Source organism: Daldinia decipiens (genome assembly GCF_022478715.1).
Source record: "Daldinia decipiens strain CBS 113046 unplaced genomic scaffold F4813scaffold_25, whole genome shotgun sequence".
Lineage (NCBI taxonomy): Eukaryota > Fungi > Ascomycota > Sordariomycetes > Xylariales > Hypoxylaceae > Daldinia > Daldinia decipiens.
In genome coordinates, this window is record NW_026054568.1 from 418523 (window position 1) to 432462 (window position 13940).

A 13940-nucleotide genomic window follows, 5' to 3' on the forward strand; every position below is an offset into this window, starting at 1 on the left:
TTCTTGGTTAGAGATGAGGGTTACTAGGTCAAGTCTATGCAGCTCTTGCTAGAGCTCAATACTCGAGATTGTCATCTACGTACGTACGCTTCACCCTTACGCTGGGAAGATAAGATTATACTCATTGTGCAGTTCCTCTTATTTCGAAGTTGGGAATTCTCCGTGAATCATCGCAGAGGCTTTCTGGGTTGACATAGTTGCCAACCTGGACACGGCAAACACGGCAAACACGGCACTGGGTAATATATATTTCTTGGTAGCTCTAACGAAAATGATGGCATCTACGTATGTCAAGGGATATATTCAAGGCATGTGATCCTGCAGAGGTAGTACTTGGCCATGTGCCCTTTGTCAGGGTCTTGAATGAAGTATTTAAAAACGAAGGGGTTTTATTTTTTTTTTTTCATTTAATTTTCTGGTTCGGCCTCTGCCTCCTCGTTCTTGCTACATATTGTTCTTCTCTCTGGCGGAAAGCCCCCAAATGGCACGACGCGGGGCCCGGTTCGCGAGTCCGACATTGTAACTCGAGCCCTCCTTTACATAGTATGGGCGCGCGCCAAGGCGTTTTCTGGAATGTGACTTGGTTTTTTGATTTTTGTCGAGATGAAGCACCTAAATTGATATATATAAACTTGACTAGTATACGGTATTCTATTCGAGCGCTTGGTGTAGCACATGTAAGGCTGCATGTACATTTACGACGTTACTATTGACTACGTCGGTTGGTGTAGTATGTGCTTTCTAATTACTATATCTATAGACTCCTCCTTTCAATGCAATACCTAGTATAAGAGGAACTATACGTTTGCCAGCTTGGCAGCTTGCGTTTTCCTATTCATGTAAAAGAGGTAGAAAATGAACTCTATAGAGTACATCCAGCAGGTTCACCGTTGTCGAGGCTCGTGGAAAGAGGATAGTCCATGAGTAAATGTTCACCGGGAGAACCCGAAACTCGAAACGAATATTGTGGTTATTCTAACCCAGCTGATATTCGAAGGTCTTCTATGGGTTACACCATTGGGGAAGCTTTATAGCATAGGCAGGGACTTCCATATTCTGTCTATTGGTATAAGACTGTAACATAGAGTACGAAACAATCCATAGGTATCCTACCCCTAGAGGTTTCCCCCCTTTTAAACATGGGGTAAACATACATATAGGTTAGATGGTTCGCCTCGTAATGTCGTCTGTCTATTTTACATACAATTACAGAATAAATCCTGTTGCCAAGGTAAAATATCTCTACCGTTGCCAATATGTAGGTAGGTAGCCCGTTTGAACGATAGGCGAACTAATACTTAACTAGGTTAGTTAGGTTAGTTAGTTAATCAAAATAGGAAGTTGTATCTTTACCACATAATTAACTGCTATTCTATACATATGTATTTCAAATTGGCTCGGATGATCATGACCTGTTGGTTATTTTGGGGTACAGGGTTCTATACACGTCGTCTTCCAATTGATGTAACGCCGGTGAAGCTATTTGGAAGCATACGAACTCGACATTAGCTACTCTCAACGTTGTATTCAACGATGATATAACACTGCAGCTTAATAAGGGCCTCTACAAGTGACTGATCGATTTTTCAGGAAAATCCTGTGATTCGAGGAGTTTGAGTTATGGAAAGATATTCTGTTGTTTTGGAATCTAGCGTGCTTGTGCGTCATACGACTGCAAGGATGTGATTTACAAGTCATCCCATGCAGTTATACATACATACATAGATGAGCTAGCCATGTATGTATGTAGGTATGTATGTACATCTGTAGTGTAGTTGAGAGCTCGGAACCTAGTTTTTGCAAATGTTGGATCAGCTGGGTTTGTGCGTACTATGTATGTGCACTGATGATAAGGATTCCTCGCGGATTTAAACGGCTGCTTAAGGCTCTAACTAATACCTTTTCAATTGTCCTCACAATTGTATTAGTACTTTGCATAGTAAATACGTGATGTGTGGTATTATTATCATATTAGGTTAACAAGTAATAAACTGGAAGAAGGTAATTTTTAAATGTTGATAGTTGTTGTGGCTGTGTACCTAGCTTTTTAGCTTCAAAGTTCTTGCTAGAGTTGGATTTGTAGTTGCAAAAGTGGGGTAATGGGGAAAGCATCGTGGCTCAATTGGCCTATTTCATTGGCCAGGCCTTCAGGGGGATTAACGATTAACCCAAACGGAGTGTGCAGAGAGTTACGGTGAGTTTGACCCCCATTTTTCGGTTCCCACCGCTCTTCCTTAGCTCCCAAAGCTCTTCATCCGAGATTAGATTGCCTAGGTTAGACTCTTAAGGTTTCTTTGACAAGGGGCGTACCTTAAACATTAACATTAACATTGACATTTTAATGTCAATTGCTTTTAATTCTTTTTTTGATAAAAACGAGCCTAATCTCTTATACAACCCCTCATAGTTCCATATACCCTCCTTTTCGCAATATATTGGAATGGTTGCGTAAAACTGTCACCGGAACATCGAGCTAGACCTTTTGTGTCCCTTTCCTATATGTACCCAAGAGCCTAAAGAGGCTGGTGGACGACAATGGCCGAAAAAGCATACCCGCTACTGTCGAGAAGGCAGATCGAAGGTTTAATCGCAGACGGACGACGCGTCTTCATTGCCAACCAATATGTATTCAAGGCCGATCCATGGCTACCGTATCACCCAGGTGGTGACAAGGCGATCCTACACATGGTTGGTCGAGATGCTACCGACGAAGTCACTGCGTTAGTGCTGCCCTCACTTGTATAACCTTATACGTGCATTGCATTAGAATCATCTGTCCTCTAACATGTCTTGCTACTATAGTCTCCATTCCGCCGAAACAAGGGAGCGGATGAACCGCTATCGAATTGGTAGAATTGAAGGAAGGTGGACCAACTTCATCCCCCCTGTCCAAGGCGGCAAATTCAGACCATTGCTGGACGGCGACGAGATCGAGGACGAGGTTGAAGAAGGCGACGTCATTTCCACGGGTGCGTCGAGCAGCCCAAGTTCCCGGGAGCCTTCCCCGGTTTTCGATGACAGCGCAGAAGCCGTGATCCGAAAGCGACGTGGCGTTGATGGATTAGCACCCAAATCTTCATCTACATGTTCGGTATCTTCGGTGGAACCTGATGATGATGGCATGTCATACCTCGACACCGTTACCAGGGAGAAGATGACTCTAGACTTGGAAAAGTATCCCTCCCTGGATTTTGATACCCAGGATGCCATCGTGGCCAAGTATCGCGATCTTGGCGAGCGAATCAAGGCTGAAGATCTTTACAAGTGCAATTATTGGGCGTATGCAATCGAAGTCACACGATACTCAATCCTCTTCAGCCTCACCTTCCTCTTCTTACACTGGGGTTGGTACGTTGCGAGTGCGGTGTGTCTAGGTGCATTCTGGCATCAGCTCGTTTTCACGGCCCACGATGCTGGCCACATGGGTATTACCCATGGCTTCCACACGGACACGGTTATTGGCATCATCGTTGCTGATTTTTTCGGTGGTCTCTCAATAGGATGGTGGAAGCGGAACCATAACGTGCATCACATCGTTACGAATGCACCGGAGCATGACCCGGACATCGAACATATGCCGTTCATGGCCGTGTCTCACCGGTTCTTCACATCGATGCGTTCCACTTTCTACGACCGCGTAATGGAATACGATGCCGTAGCAAAATTCATGCTCAGAATTCAACCTTACACTTACTACGTACTTCTCCTCTTTGGACGCTTGAACCTCTACCGCCTATCCTGGGACTTTCTGCTCGCTCGCAGAGGCCCTACGAAGGGACCTGCTTGGTGGCACGGGTGGCTCGAGATAACTGGACAGCTCTGTTTCATCACCTGGTACTTCTATGGAGTATTATACAAGTCGATTCCTAATAACTCGGATCGACTTGTCTTCTTCTTGATCAGCCATATGGTGCCCATGCCAGTCCACGCACAGATCTGCCTTTCCCACTTCGCGATGAGCACCTCTGATATGGGGCCCCACGAATCATTTCCCCAGAAGATGCTCCGCACGACCATGGATATCGAATGCCCCCAATGGCTGGACTTTTTCCACGGCGGCCTGCAGTTCCAAGTCATCCACCACTTATTCCCCAGGATCCCGCGTCATAATCTCCGCCGCACGCAAAAGTTAGTACAGGATTTCTGTAATGATGTTGGTATCCCGTATGCATTATACGGCTTCGTGGATGGTAATAAGCAGGTTGTTGGCACGCTAGCCGAAGTGTCGAGGCAAGCAGCCATCCTTGCCAAGTGTCAGAAGGTCATCTCCGAGGGCGATGATCCCATTCATGGACACCATCATTGATATTTTAGCATGGTGTTACCCATCTTGTTGTAGCTTTTGATAAGCCCTGTTCATAGGTAGCGTAGCGGCCTCTTCCCGTGGCGGAGGCCAACCAACGGAAAATAGAATGGGGTTGACTCGGTATGATGTTGGAGAAGTTTCTCAGACGTCATGCCTTACGACCCTCTGAAAACCTAATGCAACGTCGTTGGGATTCTTACGAGATATGGTGTTCTTAAACTTAGCGATATTGCAGTCGGACCATCTAACCATTCTGGATGAATAGAAAATTGATAACTTTCGGGTTCCAAGACCAAAGCATCCCGTAGCGAACCAATACAATGTCGAGCCAGGTTAATCAAACCTAGGTTTAGTAATTTTATCTGCGACTTGTCAACTATCTTGTTAGAATTGAGCGCGGTGGGCTGCGCTATCGTAGGGGTTTTCATCCAAATCAGGCTCCCACGGCCATGGACAAGACAGTCAACCACGTTGCTGCCCTACCGGACGACAGGGACATGTGCGTGCCTGAGAGGTTGCCTTATTGTGAGCTGATTTTGGCAATTATCATATAGATTGATTTAATGCTCTTGTGCAACGCTCACTGCCCCTTTACGTCGTAACCCAAGTTACGTATAACCAAGTATAGTATAGACAGCTGAGACCGCGGAGAAGTTATTGGTGGCGGCTTGCTTCGATTACCTCTTCTGTTACTCATGCCTGACGCGATTCTCTGTCTTGTATTAGCCTTATTGGCTTTTGTCTTTCGGCGGTTAAAGAAATGCTCTCCTTGACAGCCGCGTGAATCCTACGAGGTCGAAAGACTCGGCCTGCCAAACGGCAACATGCATCGTAAGTCGATACACGGCTGGTCCCGTCGGTTTCTTGCAGGAATCTAGCCCCGGCTTGCAGAATATACCCAGATAAGTAAGACTGAATCCGCGGCTGCTACACGGCTGAGAGGAAGAGGACATCGTGCGGTTCTTCACCAACCAATATGGACCCCTGGATCTTATACTCTGCTCTAATACACTAGTAATCTGGGGCCGAGCACGAGATTGGCAGAAGTATGCCTCGCATATAACCCTACATCATGTTAGTTACTCTATTGTTTGCTACAGTCTTACATATACCGGCATGCTTCCTGCAGCTTCCCTTCCTTGCATGGAGCTCAAGAAAGATTCCGCGGCCAGTGACGCACCTAAAGGCGAAAGAGACAAGGCTTGCCTTATGTGCATGGTCACGATATCTTCAGTGAAAAGTGCAAAAAAGCAAGTACGTTGTAACCCTAACGGCTGGTTCGGATTCGGAGAGGTTGATAAACCGTTCTTTTCCTGACGGCATAGTTGAGACTATATATACTAACCTCATCTCGCTGCTTCAACCTCTGACACGCTTCTTCTTTTTGCTTACCGGTTAGTCCTTCTCGGCCACACTTATATCCAACCGTGGGTTGGGTCGTTCTTCCACATACAGTTCTTAAGTCTTCGGAACGTTGATCATCATCACAACATGGGACCGACTAAGATGGATGAGAAATCAGCCGCGCGGATCGCTAAGTCCCGCGGGAAGACCGTATTACACCTACCACCTCCGAACAATGGTTCAGATACTCACCACGGAGCAGGACCCCTTCGCAAAGCGTGCAAATATGGCCGCCAAGAATAACAAGGACCAGAAGGGCGACAGCTCGGACGGATCCTCGCGGAAGAGCGACTCGGCCCAGAAGAAAGACGATGCTGACCAGGAAAAGTAAAAGGGACCAGAGGTTCCCCCAGTCCAATCAGCAGATCCATACGACTGATAGTGGCGCGAGCTCTGCTGGATAAAGGCCAAGAGCTGAAGATCTGGACAGGCCCCTTTGTGATAGATCATTAGGTGCTATCTCGGTTGGCTGGAGATGGGAATCTGAGCCGCATTGGACTGATAGAGCTGTGGGGAAAAGAGTTGTGAGTAGGTAATCATGCGGTGGCATTAACGTCACCATCGTGGTGCACATGATCGTGGACAGGAAGCGGGATACGTCGGGATAAGCCAAGTCAGGCTTTTTTTTTCTTTCCCTTTTTTTCTTTAACGCCGTAGGTAGGGTCGGTAAGCTACGTATGCTTAGTCGAGTATGGTAGGGTCGTTTTTGAGCAGGCTGCTTCAAGAAATCTCCGGTAGAAAAAGGGGGGCGGGGCATATCTTACTGTCGTTACCAAGATCAGCATATACCTAATTTCAACTTTAGGGTAGTGTTTAGGTGCGAAGTACCCCAACAAGGTCGTTTTAGAAGCAGCCCAAGCAGTAAATTAAACTTGTATCCAACGTGACATACCTATTTATACCCGCTGACCGGGTCTGAGTATCTGAAAATTGATGCGGCTTACCTCAAAAGGGGATGTGCAGGCGGGATTGCTTCTCTTGTGCTGCTCAACGTCAGTTTTGGCTTGGATTTATGGGCGAATCAAATTACCTTTAAGTAGTAAAAGCACACTTATAATATTAAGAATATGAGATGTGATATAGGTGGTATTATGAGGGGTTGGAGTAAAAGTGTGGAATAGAACTAACGAGAACAGGAGGGCCAAAGAATAAAATATGAGAGTTGATAAAAACATGGCGGTGATGATACTCCGAGGGAAATAATACTAAACAATACATTTTCATACGGATTCACTGATAAAGTTGAGGCCTAAGACTAACACACAGCCAAATTCACCTCGCCTGCTTGACTGATAGAACGTTGTAAGATAGATCTATATTACCTTCAAGGGAGCCTCCCACAAAGCCGTAACATCCGTCACATATAATGTTCGTCTAAAATACGTCTATATAAACTATCTAAGCAAGTACCCAACGAACAGCTAACTATCCCAGCAGCCGATCTCCAGATAAACCGGGCTCATCTGAAGATCTCGTCAGCCAGTACAACGACGGGACTAAGTGCGTAGCATCTTTCTACGTCATTATCCATGTACAATGTCTTACACGGCAGAAGATCTGCTATGGCCTTGGATTATAGCAGGCATGTATTTAATATATCTAGGGCTGGTACTCTCCATCCCAGCAGCAGTATCATTAGGAAGATTGCCGATTCACATATCACTTGATCCGCCCGGTACGCGGTAACGCGTGAAAGAGCGAGAAACCAGCCGAACCCTGCGAATACATACTATGTAAAAGGCTCGTATCCGCGGGTAGCCGACGGTGTTGCTGTGGCTGTGGCTGCAGCGGCTAAAGGAGAAACTCTCGCATTGGACCGTAAGATGGCTGGCTAGGTACCTACCTATACCGTCGGGTACCTCGGTATGTTATGCACGCAAACAGATGCCTACCTATGTTTTGTCGTCGACGGACTGACCCCTGGCGAATGGCCGACGAAAGATACACCCTGTGAAGCTAACAGAAGCCAACATAGGTAGACGTAGAAAGATTGAACGACTTCTTGACTCCCGACGAGCGAGGTTGGTTTAGACACTTTTTTGCACGGCCGGGCTACTTCGGCATGGTGATATTTCCCTCTTCCTCCTTAATTCATCGCCGATAATGGGGGCTGGGTTGAGTTCTTTGGCCTTGTCGGGGATTTGTGATAATACCACTGCTTATACATACACACGCTTCGGCCGTAATGTGCTCGGAGGCTTTGGAGAATATAGTGACTTGTAACTCGGTGAAGATCGGAGTTGTATACGCTAAGTAAGTACCTTCTATATAAATCATGGGAGAGATATAGAAAAGTTAAGAGGTAACTATATAATTATAAGTTATGGTTTTTACAGCTGTGATAAGCATCACGGAATATTATCGTAGTTATGTATATTGTTTAACCTAGAAAGTTGTCATAGAATCGGTTAGACGTTTTATTGGCTTGCTCTCGCGTGTTTTGAAATAAAGTCAATGATTGGAAATACCTGCTTCTGAATCAAACGGGTTGATCTTGGTTAGATTTCAATCCAAGCGCGCCATGCGCCTGAATCCGGCCGTTGTTATAGGCTCGCCTTAACAGCGCCTTAGGTGTTGCAATTGGTGTCTTAGTGTGGGCGCTGCAACGGCTGCAACGTTCGTAGCTTTGAGCTTGTCCCAGCGCACTGGCTTAGGGAGCTTGGCGCAGACGCCACATTTCGCTGATAAGCAAGTACTTTCGAGCAACTTCTGCTGGTGCTCTGGCTGGAATTAGGTACCTCCCTCAGAAATAATAAGGTTGAGCCTCGTCAGCCTTTAACGGTCAGCTGGTTAGTGCTACCCCCGCTAAACCTTAATCCTTGCATGAAAGTGCAGCGAGTACCGAGTACCCATACATGTGAAGACGGGACTCCCCCCATACAACTCCCCCCATACATTTTACTTGGTACGCCTACATCATTGATGCTTCATTCCCTCAGCCTTGTCGTCTCCTCCCAATCCCCTTCAACTGTTAGGTTACCTCGACGTAGTTACTTACTCCAGCAAGTTCTAATACTTTGATAGCATATCCAGACACTATTGTAATGCGACTTGCTGCCTCTCTGTCCTTCTTTTTCTATTGACATCATTGTCCATTTATCCAACCACTTAAATTTGCATAATCAATCAGATATTCCACCCAGCGTCATTGATGAACCACCCAACCACATTATCCGCATCCCGGCACGGCATGGTAACGTGACCTGCGTGCTGAGACGAAGACGCAGCAATGGAACCCAACATCCAGCGCCTTCTTAATGATAAGCTGTACGACAAGAGGAAGACCGGCGCCCTTGAGTATGATTCACGGCCCTTTAAATGTGTAAATACATACTATCGAATTGAGTTTGCTAATTAAAATGTAGACTCGAACGCTCTATTCGAGAGCTGGTAGCGGCCAAGGACTACAAAAGGGTTAAGGGTATCCTTGAGCAGTTGTGTAACGAATACGCTTATGCTGTCCATCAACCCTATGCACGAAATGGAGGCTTGATCGGCTTGGCCGCTGCTGCCATCGCCCTCGGTTCAGTACGTTTCTTGTTTCTCTTGATCCTGTTTAATCTAACTGGTGTTAAGGAACTACCGAGATATCTCGAGGTTATCGTGCCGCCTGTTCTGGCTTGTTTCACCGACCACGATGCTCGCGTTCGGTATTATGCTTGCGAGTCTATGTATAACATTGCCAAGGTTGCTAAAGGCGAGATATTGAAGTATTTCAACCACATATTTGATGCTTTATGCAAGGTAATTTGACGCCTCTATCCGAGAACTCTTTTGGTTTGGCCTAACATCCATTCTTTCTACTACAGCTAGGTGCAGACTCGGAACTTTCTGTGAAAAATGGCGCCGAACTTCTGGACCGTCTAATCAAGGATATTGTCTCCGAGTCAGCGGCTACTTACGTGTCCGTGCTCGAGAGTGAACCTCCCCCGCCTTATGATGCGAAGGACTCTGAGCAAGGCGCTTCCCCTAATTCGAACCTCCCAACAGCTTTCTCCCTCCCAGATTTTATCCCTCTCCTAAAGGAACGGATATGGGTCATGAACCCGTTTACTAGAACGTTCCTTGTCGGCTGGATTACTCTGCTTGACTCCATTCCGGATCTCGAACTGGTTACGTACCTGCCCGAGTTTCTGGGTGGGTTGCTCAAGTTTCTCAGTGGCAACAATGCCGACGTCCATGCGGCAACGCAGGCCTGCCTGGATAAGTTCTTGAACGAGATTAAGAGAATTGCCCGAGTAAAGAAAGGTATCGCCGAGAGTAGAAAGTCAAAGGGAGATGGGAAGAGGAAGCGGGAGGACTCTGTCGACAGCGGGAGTATGCGCCTGGCAGCGGACGATGCCGAGGAAGCAGGCTCTACTACGGCCAACGAGGATGATGATGATGATGGTGAAGTTAGCAGTGAAGATGACTGGATTCCGGGTCAAGATGTGCATATTAACTATAAGGCCATCCTTAAGATCCTCACTGCGACCCTTGATTCCCCCCTGGGTAAGTGCTCTTGACTGAATCATATGGTTATGAATACTAATATTATGGTAGAGGAAGACAGCCTTCTAGAAAGCCTACGATGGGTAGTATCATTTCTAGATATTTGCCCTGAGGAAGTCTTACCATTTACTCCTAAAATATTAGCCCACCTCCTCCCAGCGATGGCTAGCGGGGTCGAGCCGATTCGCCAGGCTGCGACAAGAGTGAACACATCACTGATGGAATATGTTGTCTCTCTTACAGATGAAACCGAAGCGGCCGCGGGTCCATCAACTTCACGACTGTCTGCACCTGCTGCTGACCGCCCCGAAGGAGCGTCCAGTACACGCGCCTCCTTGTCGAGCAATCGCGAAACGGATATACGCAGTCCCACACCGGCTCAAAACCGCAGAGCACCAACCCCCGCCCAATCATCTCAGCCTCAACCGGACTTGGATTATGCTGCCGCAGTTAATTCTCTTACCTTGCTATTCTTAAATGATCACGAGGCAACCCGCGTTGCTGCGCTAACTTGGCTCATCATGTTGCACCGAAAAGCACCTAGGAAAATCGTCGCGTTCAACGATGGAACATTTCCTGCCCTCCTTAAAACTCTTTCAGACCCGGCAGAAGCTGTCGTTACCAAGGACTTACAGTTACTATCTCAAATATCTAGAAACAGCGAAGACGACTACTTTTCTAACTTTATGGTTAGTCTTCTGCAACTTTTCTCTACTGATAGAAAGCTATTAGAGACTCGAGGAAACCTGATCATACGCCAATTATGTATGACTCTAAGCCCCGAGAGGATATACCGTACTCTAGCCGAAACGATTGAGAAAGAAGAGGACGTTGAATTTGCCAGCATAATGGTGCAGAATCTCAACAATAACCTAATTACGGCGCCGGAACTGGCCGACTTGAGGAAACGGTTACGGAACCTAGAGACGAAGGTAACGTTGTTTAACCACCCAGTAATTTGGCTTGGGCCATGCTGACTGTTCCTATAGGAGGGCCAGGTGTTCTTCGTCGCCTTGTTCCGTTCCTGGTGTTATAACGCCGTTGCAACCTTCTCCCTATGTCTACTCGCCCAGGCATACGAAGCTGCGTACAATCTCTTACAGATTTTGTGAGTGTTGTAGAATAGGGGAAACATAATTACTGGACAATCTACTAACAGATACAAGTGCGGAGCTAGAGATGACAGTCCACATTCTCATCCAGATCGACAAGCTTGTCCAACTGATTGAGTCTCCCGTCTTCACATGTGAGTTACCTAATATTCGTCCTGCTTTTGACTGCATATGTTAACAAGTCATTGTCGGACTGCTAGATCTGCGACTCCAGCTTCTCGAACCTGAGAAGTATCCATACCTCTATAAATGTCTTTATGGAATTCTGATGCTTTTGCCGCAGTCCTCTGCTTTTGCGGCTCTCAAGAATAGGCTGAACAGCGTAAGCGCAATAGGATACTTGCAAATCGGGCCTCGACCGTATGTACCCTATCTCACTACCCCTTTGATAATCCCCTGGCAAGGTTCAGTGGCCGAAGCCGTCTCCTCTTACCAAAGCCACCACCCTCGTTCCAAAAGCGTCCATGACACTTATTCTTCATGCGTTCTTAGTCCTGCCACTACACCTAGCGCTTCAAATTATGACCGCCCAAACAGGTTGGGGAAGGGCCGCGAAGACAATACGATACGGTGGGACCAACTCTTGGAAAAGTTCAGGAGCGTACAGGACAAGGCGAGACGGGCACAGAGGATGCTAGACGGCAGTAACCTCGACGACGGGCTAGACTTCGGCGGACTACGCATCACAGAACGAGAGTCCTCACGGCCTGTACCGGCCCCGGCCGTACCACCGAAAGACTCGACGCCGCCCGCTGCGGCACCGCCAAAGCGTTCGGGATTAGGGAAACAGTTTGGACGACTGGGCGCGTCCGTCTCAGGCAGAGGGAAACGATCGCAGCCCCAATAGAAGTGAAGTTGGTTATGCCGTCAGGTTTTGCAGTCATTCATCTACGTCATCGTAGAGGGGGTGACCCTACTTACTACAAGGGAGGTGGTTTTTGAAGAAGCGATTCGTTCTAGGTAGATTATTATGTCTTGTACCGAGTACTGTTATCATATGATTGTGTAGAGCGAGGATACCTGCGAGTTCGAATAGACAAGTAATAATTAATGGCGTTTTTATACACATATTGGATTGCATTATATACTAAGACGAGTATTCTTGCAGCTGTTTTGAGGCTTACTTGAGGATAGTATAATATAATTTAGTCTAGTCTAGGCCTCCTCCTACTCTTCACCGGACTCTCCCGTTCCACCAGCCTCTCAAAGTCCTCATCGCGCCGTTCCGTCGCGTGCCGGAGCTCGGCACGTAAAGCTTCTAGTTCAGCACGCGCGGCGTCGATATCAGGGGGTAGGCCGGCAAAGGCGCGGACTTGCGTATCGAGATCCTTTTTGCGGGATAGCAGGTCTAGGTATGCTTCCTCGTCGGCGCGCACGTCATCGACGGTTAGAGCGGGGAGGCCGACGGTTTTTTCTAGGGAGTGGACTTGGTGGGTTAGGTCTGGGAGGTGGCTGGATGTGCTCTTGATTAGGCGTTGCAGGGAGAGGTTTTGCTTGGGGAGAGTGGGGGGAAGTGTGAATATGCTGGCGCTGCTACCGCTGCCGCTACCGCTGCCACCGCCGATGGTGCTGTCCTTATCGTTGTGGGCATTGAGGCTGGAGTCGGCATTGGACTGCTGCAGCTCTGCGAGAAAGGTCTCGGCGCGAGCAGATTCCCGGTCCAAGTACCGCCGCAGTAAATCTACCCGCTCGATCCCGTCTTCTAGCTCGAATGCTCGGCCCTGCAGCTCGGCGAACTTGGACCCGAGGATTTCGGGGGTGGGGTACGCGACGCCTAGCTCGACGGCCATAGAAGCCATGGCGTCGAGGGCTGCGGCGCCGTCTTTGCTCAAGGAGGATTCGAGCGCGGAGAGTAGGTCTGTGGCTAGGATGTCACCGTCGAGAGATTCTTCTTCTCCTTCTTCTTTTTCTACATTTGCTCCTTCCCGTTGTTTCTGCTTCAGAGCATCGATCCTCTTCCGCCGTTCCTCCCGCTCTCGTTCGACGGAGCGCGCTTCTTCCAGCGCAGCCTCCTCGACGCGCGCGAGCTGCTCGCGGTGCTCGTCGGCGGCTTCGTTGGCGGCGGCTAGGGCGAGCAGGGCCTTGAGGGTTTCGGGGTTGCGCTCGAAGGGGGGAGGGCGGGAGGCGCGGCTAGAAGGGGAGGAGGAGTTGGCGAAGATGCTGCGCAGCCAGGTGTCGATGTAGGACCAGTCTTTTGCGGTGGAGGCGGCGGCGCGGGCGACGGAGGGGGAGAATATTGCTTGGGAGGGGGGGAGGTGCGACATTGTATTGTGTTGTGTTATATAGATAGATTATAGATAGATAGAAAGGTGGTGTGGAATTGGGGAATTAACTTTTTTATTGATAAGTACATATTGATGTAAAGCTTCAAATTTGGAGACGTTGACATGTACATACACGTCGAATACACGCGACGGGCAGGGATGCATTGGGGATTGGTGGGGTAAAAGCTGGCGGGCTGCACTCCCGTCGGGTCCTGTAACCCCTCTTGCCTCTTTAGGAAACAGTTCATTGTGGCGCATGATCGGTACGTAGGTAGTCCGCATTGACAATAAGATTCGCGCCGGGTTTGGTCATGTCGCCTTTAAAAGGCAGTTGTTAGAAGTGGCCAGGTTGTCCATGCAGGG

At 48.0% G+C, this 13940-nt stretch overlaps 4 protein-coding genes across 4 annotated transcripts; 3 read left to right on the plus strand and 1 right to left on the minus strand.

Annotated features, from left to right (window-relative positions):
* Positions 1–2243: 2243 nt before the first annotated feature.
* On the plus strand, positions 2244–4393 carry F4813DRAFT_146356 (fatty acid/sphingolipid desaturase). Its single transcript, XM_049238896.1, has 2 exons — positions 2244–2720; positions 2803–4393. Exons 1-2 carry the CDS (start codon positions 2536–2538, stop codon positions 4304–4306), a joined length of 1689 nt encoding a protein of 562 aa, XP_049098096.1. The 5' UTR covers positions 2244–2535; the 3' UTR covers positions 4307–4393.
* A 1404-nt stretch (positions 4394–5797) lies between these two features.
* Positions 5798–6041, plus strand: F4813DRAFT_391115 (uncharacterized protein; the record flags this gene model as incomplete). The annotated part of the gene is made up of 2 exons (XM_049247120.1): positions 5798–5860; positions 5913–6041. 2 exons carry the CDS (start codon positions 5798–5800, stop codon positions 6039–6041), a joined length of 192 nt encoding a protein of 63 aa, XP_049098097.1.
* Positions 6042–8517: 2476 nt separating this feature from the next.
* F4813DRAFT_365517 (vacuole morphology and inheritance protein) lies at positions 8518–12408 on the plus strand. Its single transcript, XM_049243921.1, has 9 exons — positions 8518–9007; positions 9076–9238; positions 9287–9454; positions 9520–10201; positions 10253–11133; positions 11191–11309; positions 11368–11447; positions 11514–11673; positions 11806–12408. The coding sequence occupies exons 1-9, from the start codon at positions 8940–8942 to the stop codon at positions 12158–12160; spliced, it is 2676 nt and encodes an 891-aa protein (XP_049098098.1). The 5' UTR covers positions 8518–8939; the 3' UTR covers positions 12161–12408.
* Positions 12310–13671, minus strand: F4813DRAFT_146561 (uncharacterized protein). The gene has a single exon (XM_049238898.1). The coding sequence runs from the start codon at positions 13575–13577 to the stop codon at positions 12459–12461; it is 1119 nt and encodes a 372-aa protein (XP_049098099.1). The 5' UTR covers positions 13578–13671; the 3' UTR covers positions 12310–12458.
* Positions 13672–13940: the final 269 nt, after the last annotated feature.

Bases quoted from the DNA above. Each gene is read 5' to 3' on its own strand.
- F4813DRAFT_146356 (XM_049238896.1), top strand. From the start codon at position 2,536: ATGGCCGAAAAAGCATACCCGCTACTGTCGAGAAGGCAGATCGAAGGT. The intron at 2,721-2,802 runs GTTAGTGCTGCC...TTGCTACTATAG, and splicing joins GCTACCGACGAAGTCACTGC to TCTCCATTCCGCCGAAACAA.
- F4813DRAFT_146561 (XM_049238898.1), bottom strand. From the start codon at position 13,577: ATGTCGCACCTCCCCCCCTCCCAAGCAATATTCTCCCCCTCCGTCGCC.
- F4813DRAFT_365517 (XM_049243921.1), top strand. From the start codon at position 8,940: ATGGAACCCAACATCCAGCGCCTTCTTAATGATAAGCTGTACGACAAG. The intron at 10,202-10,252 runs GTAAGTGCTCTT...ATATTATGGTAG, and splicing joins GACCCTTGATTCCCCCCTGG to AGGAAGACAGCCTTCTAGAA. The intron at 11,310-11,367 runs GTGAGTGTTGTA...AACAGATACAAG, and splicing joins TACAATCTCTTACAGATTTT to TGCGGAGCTAGAGATGACAG.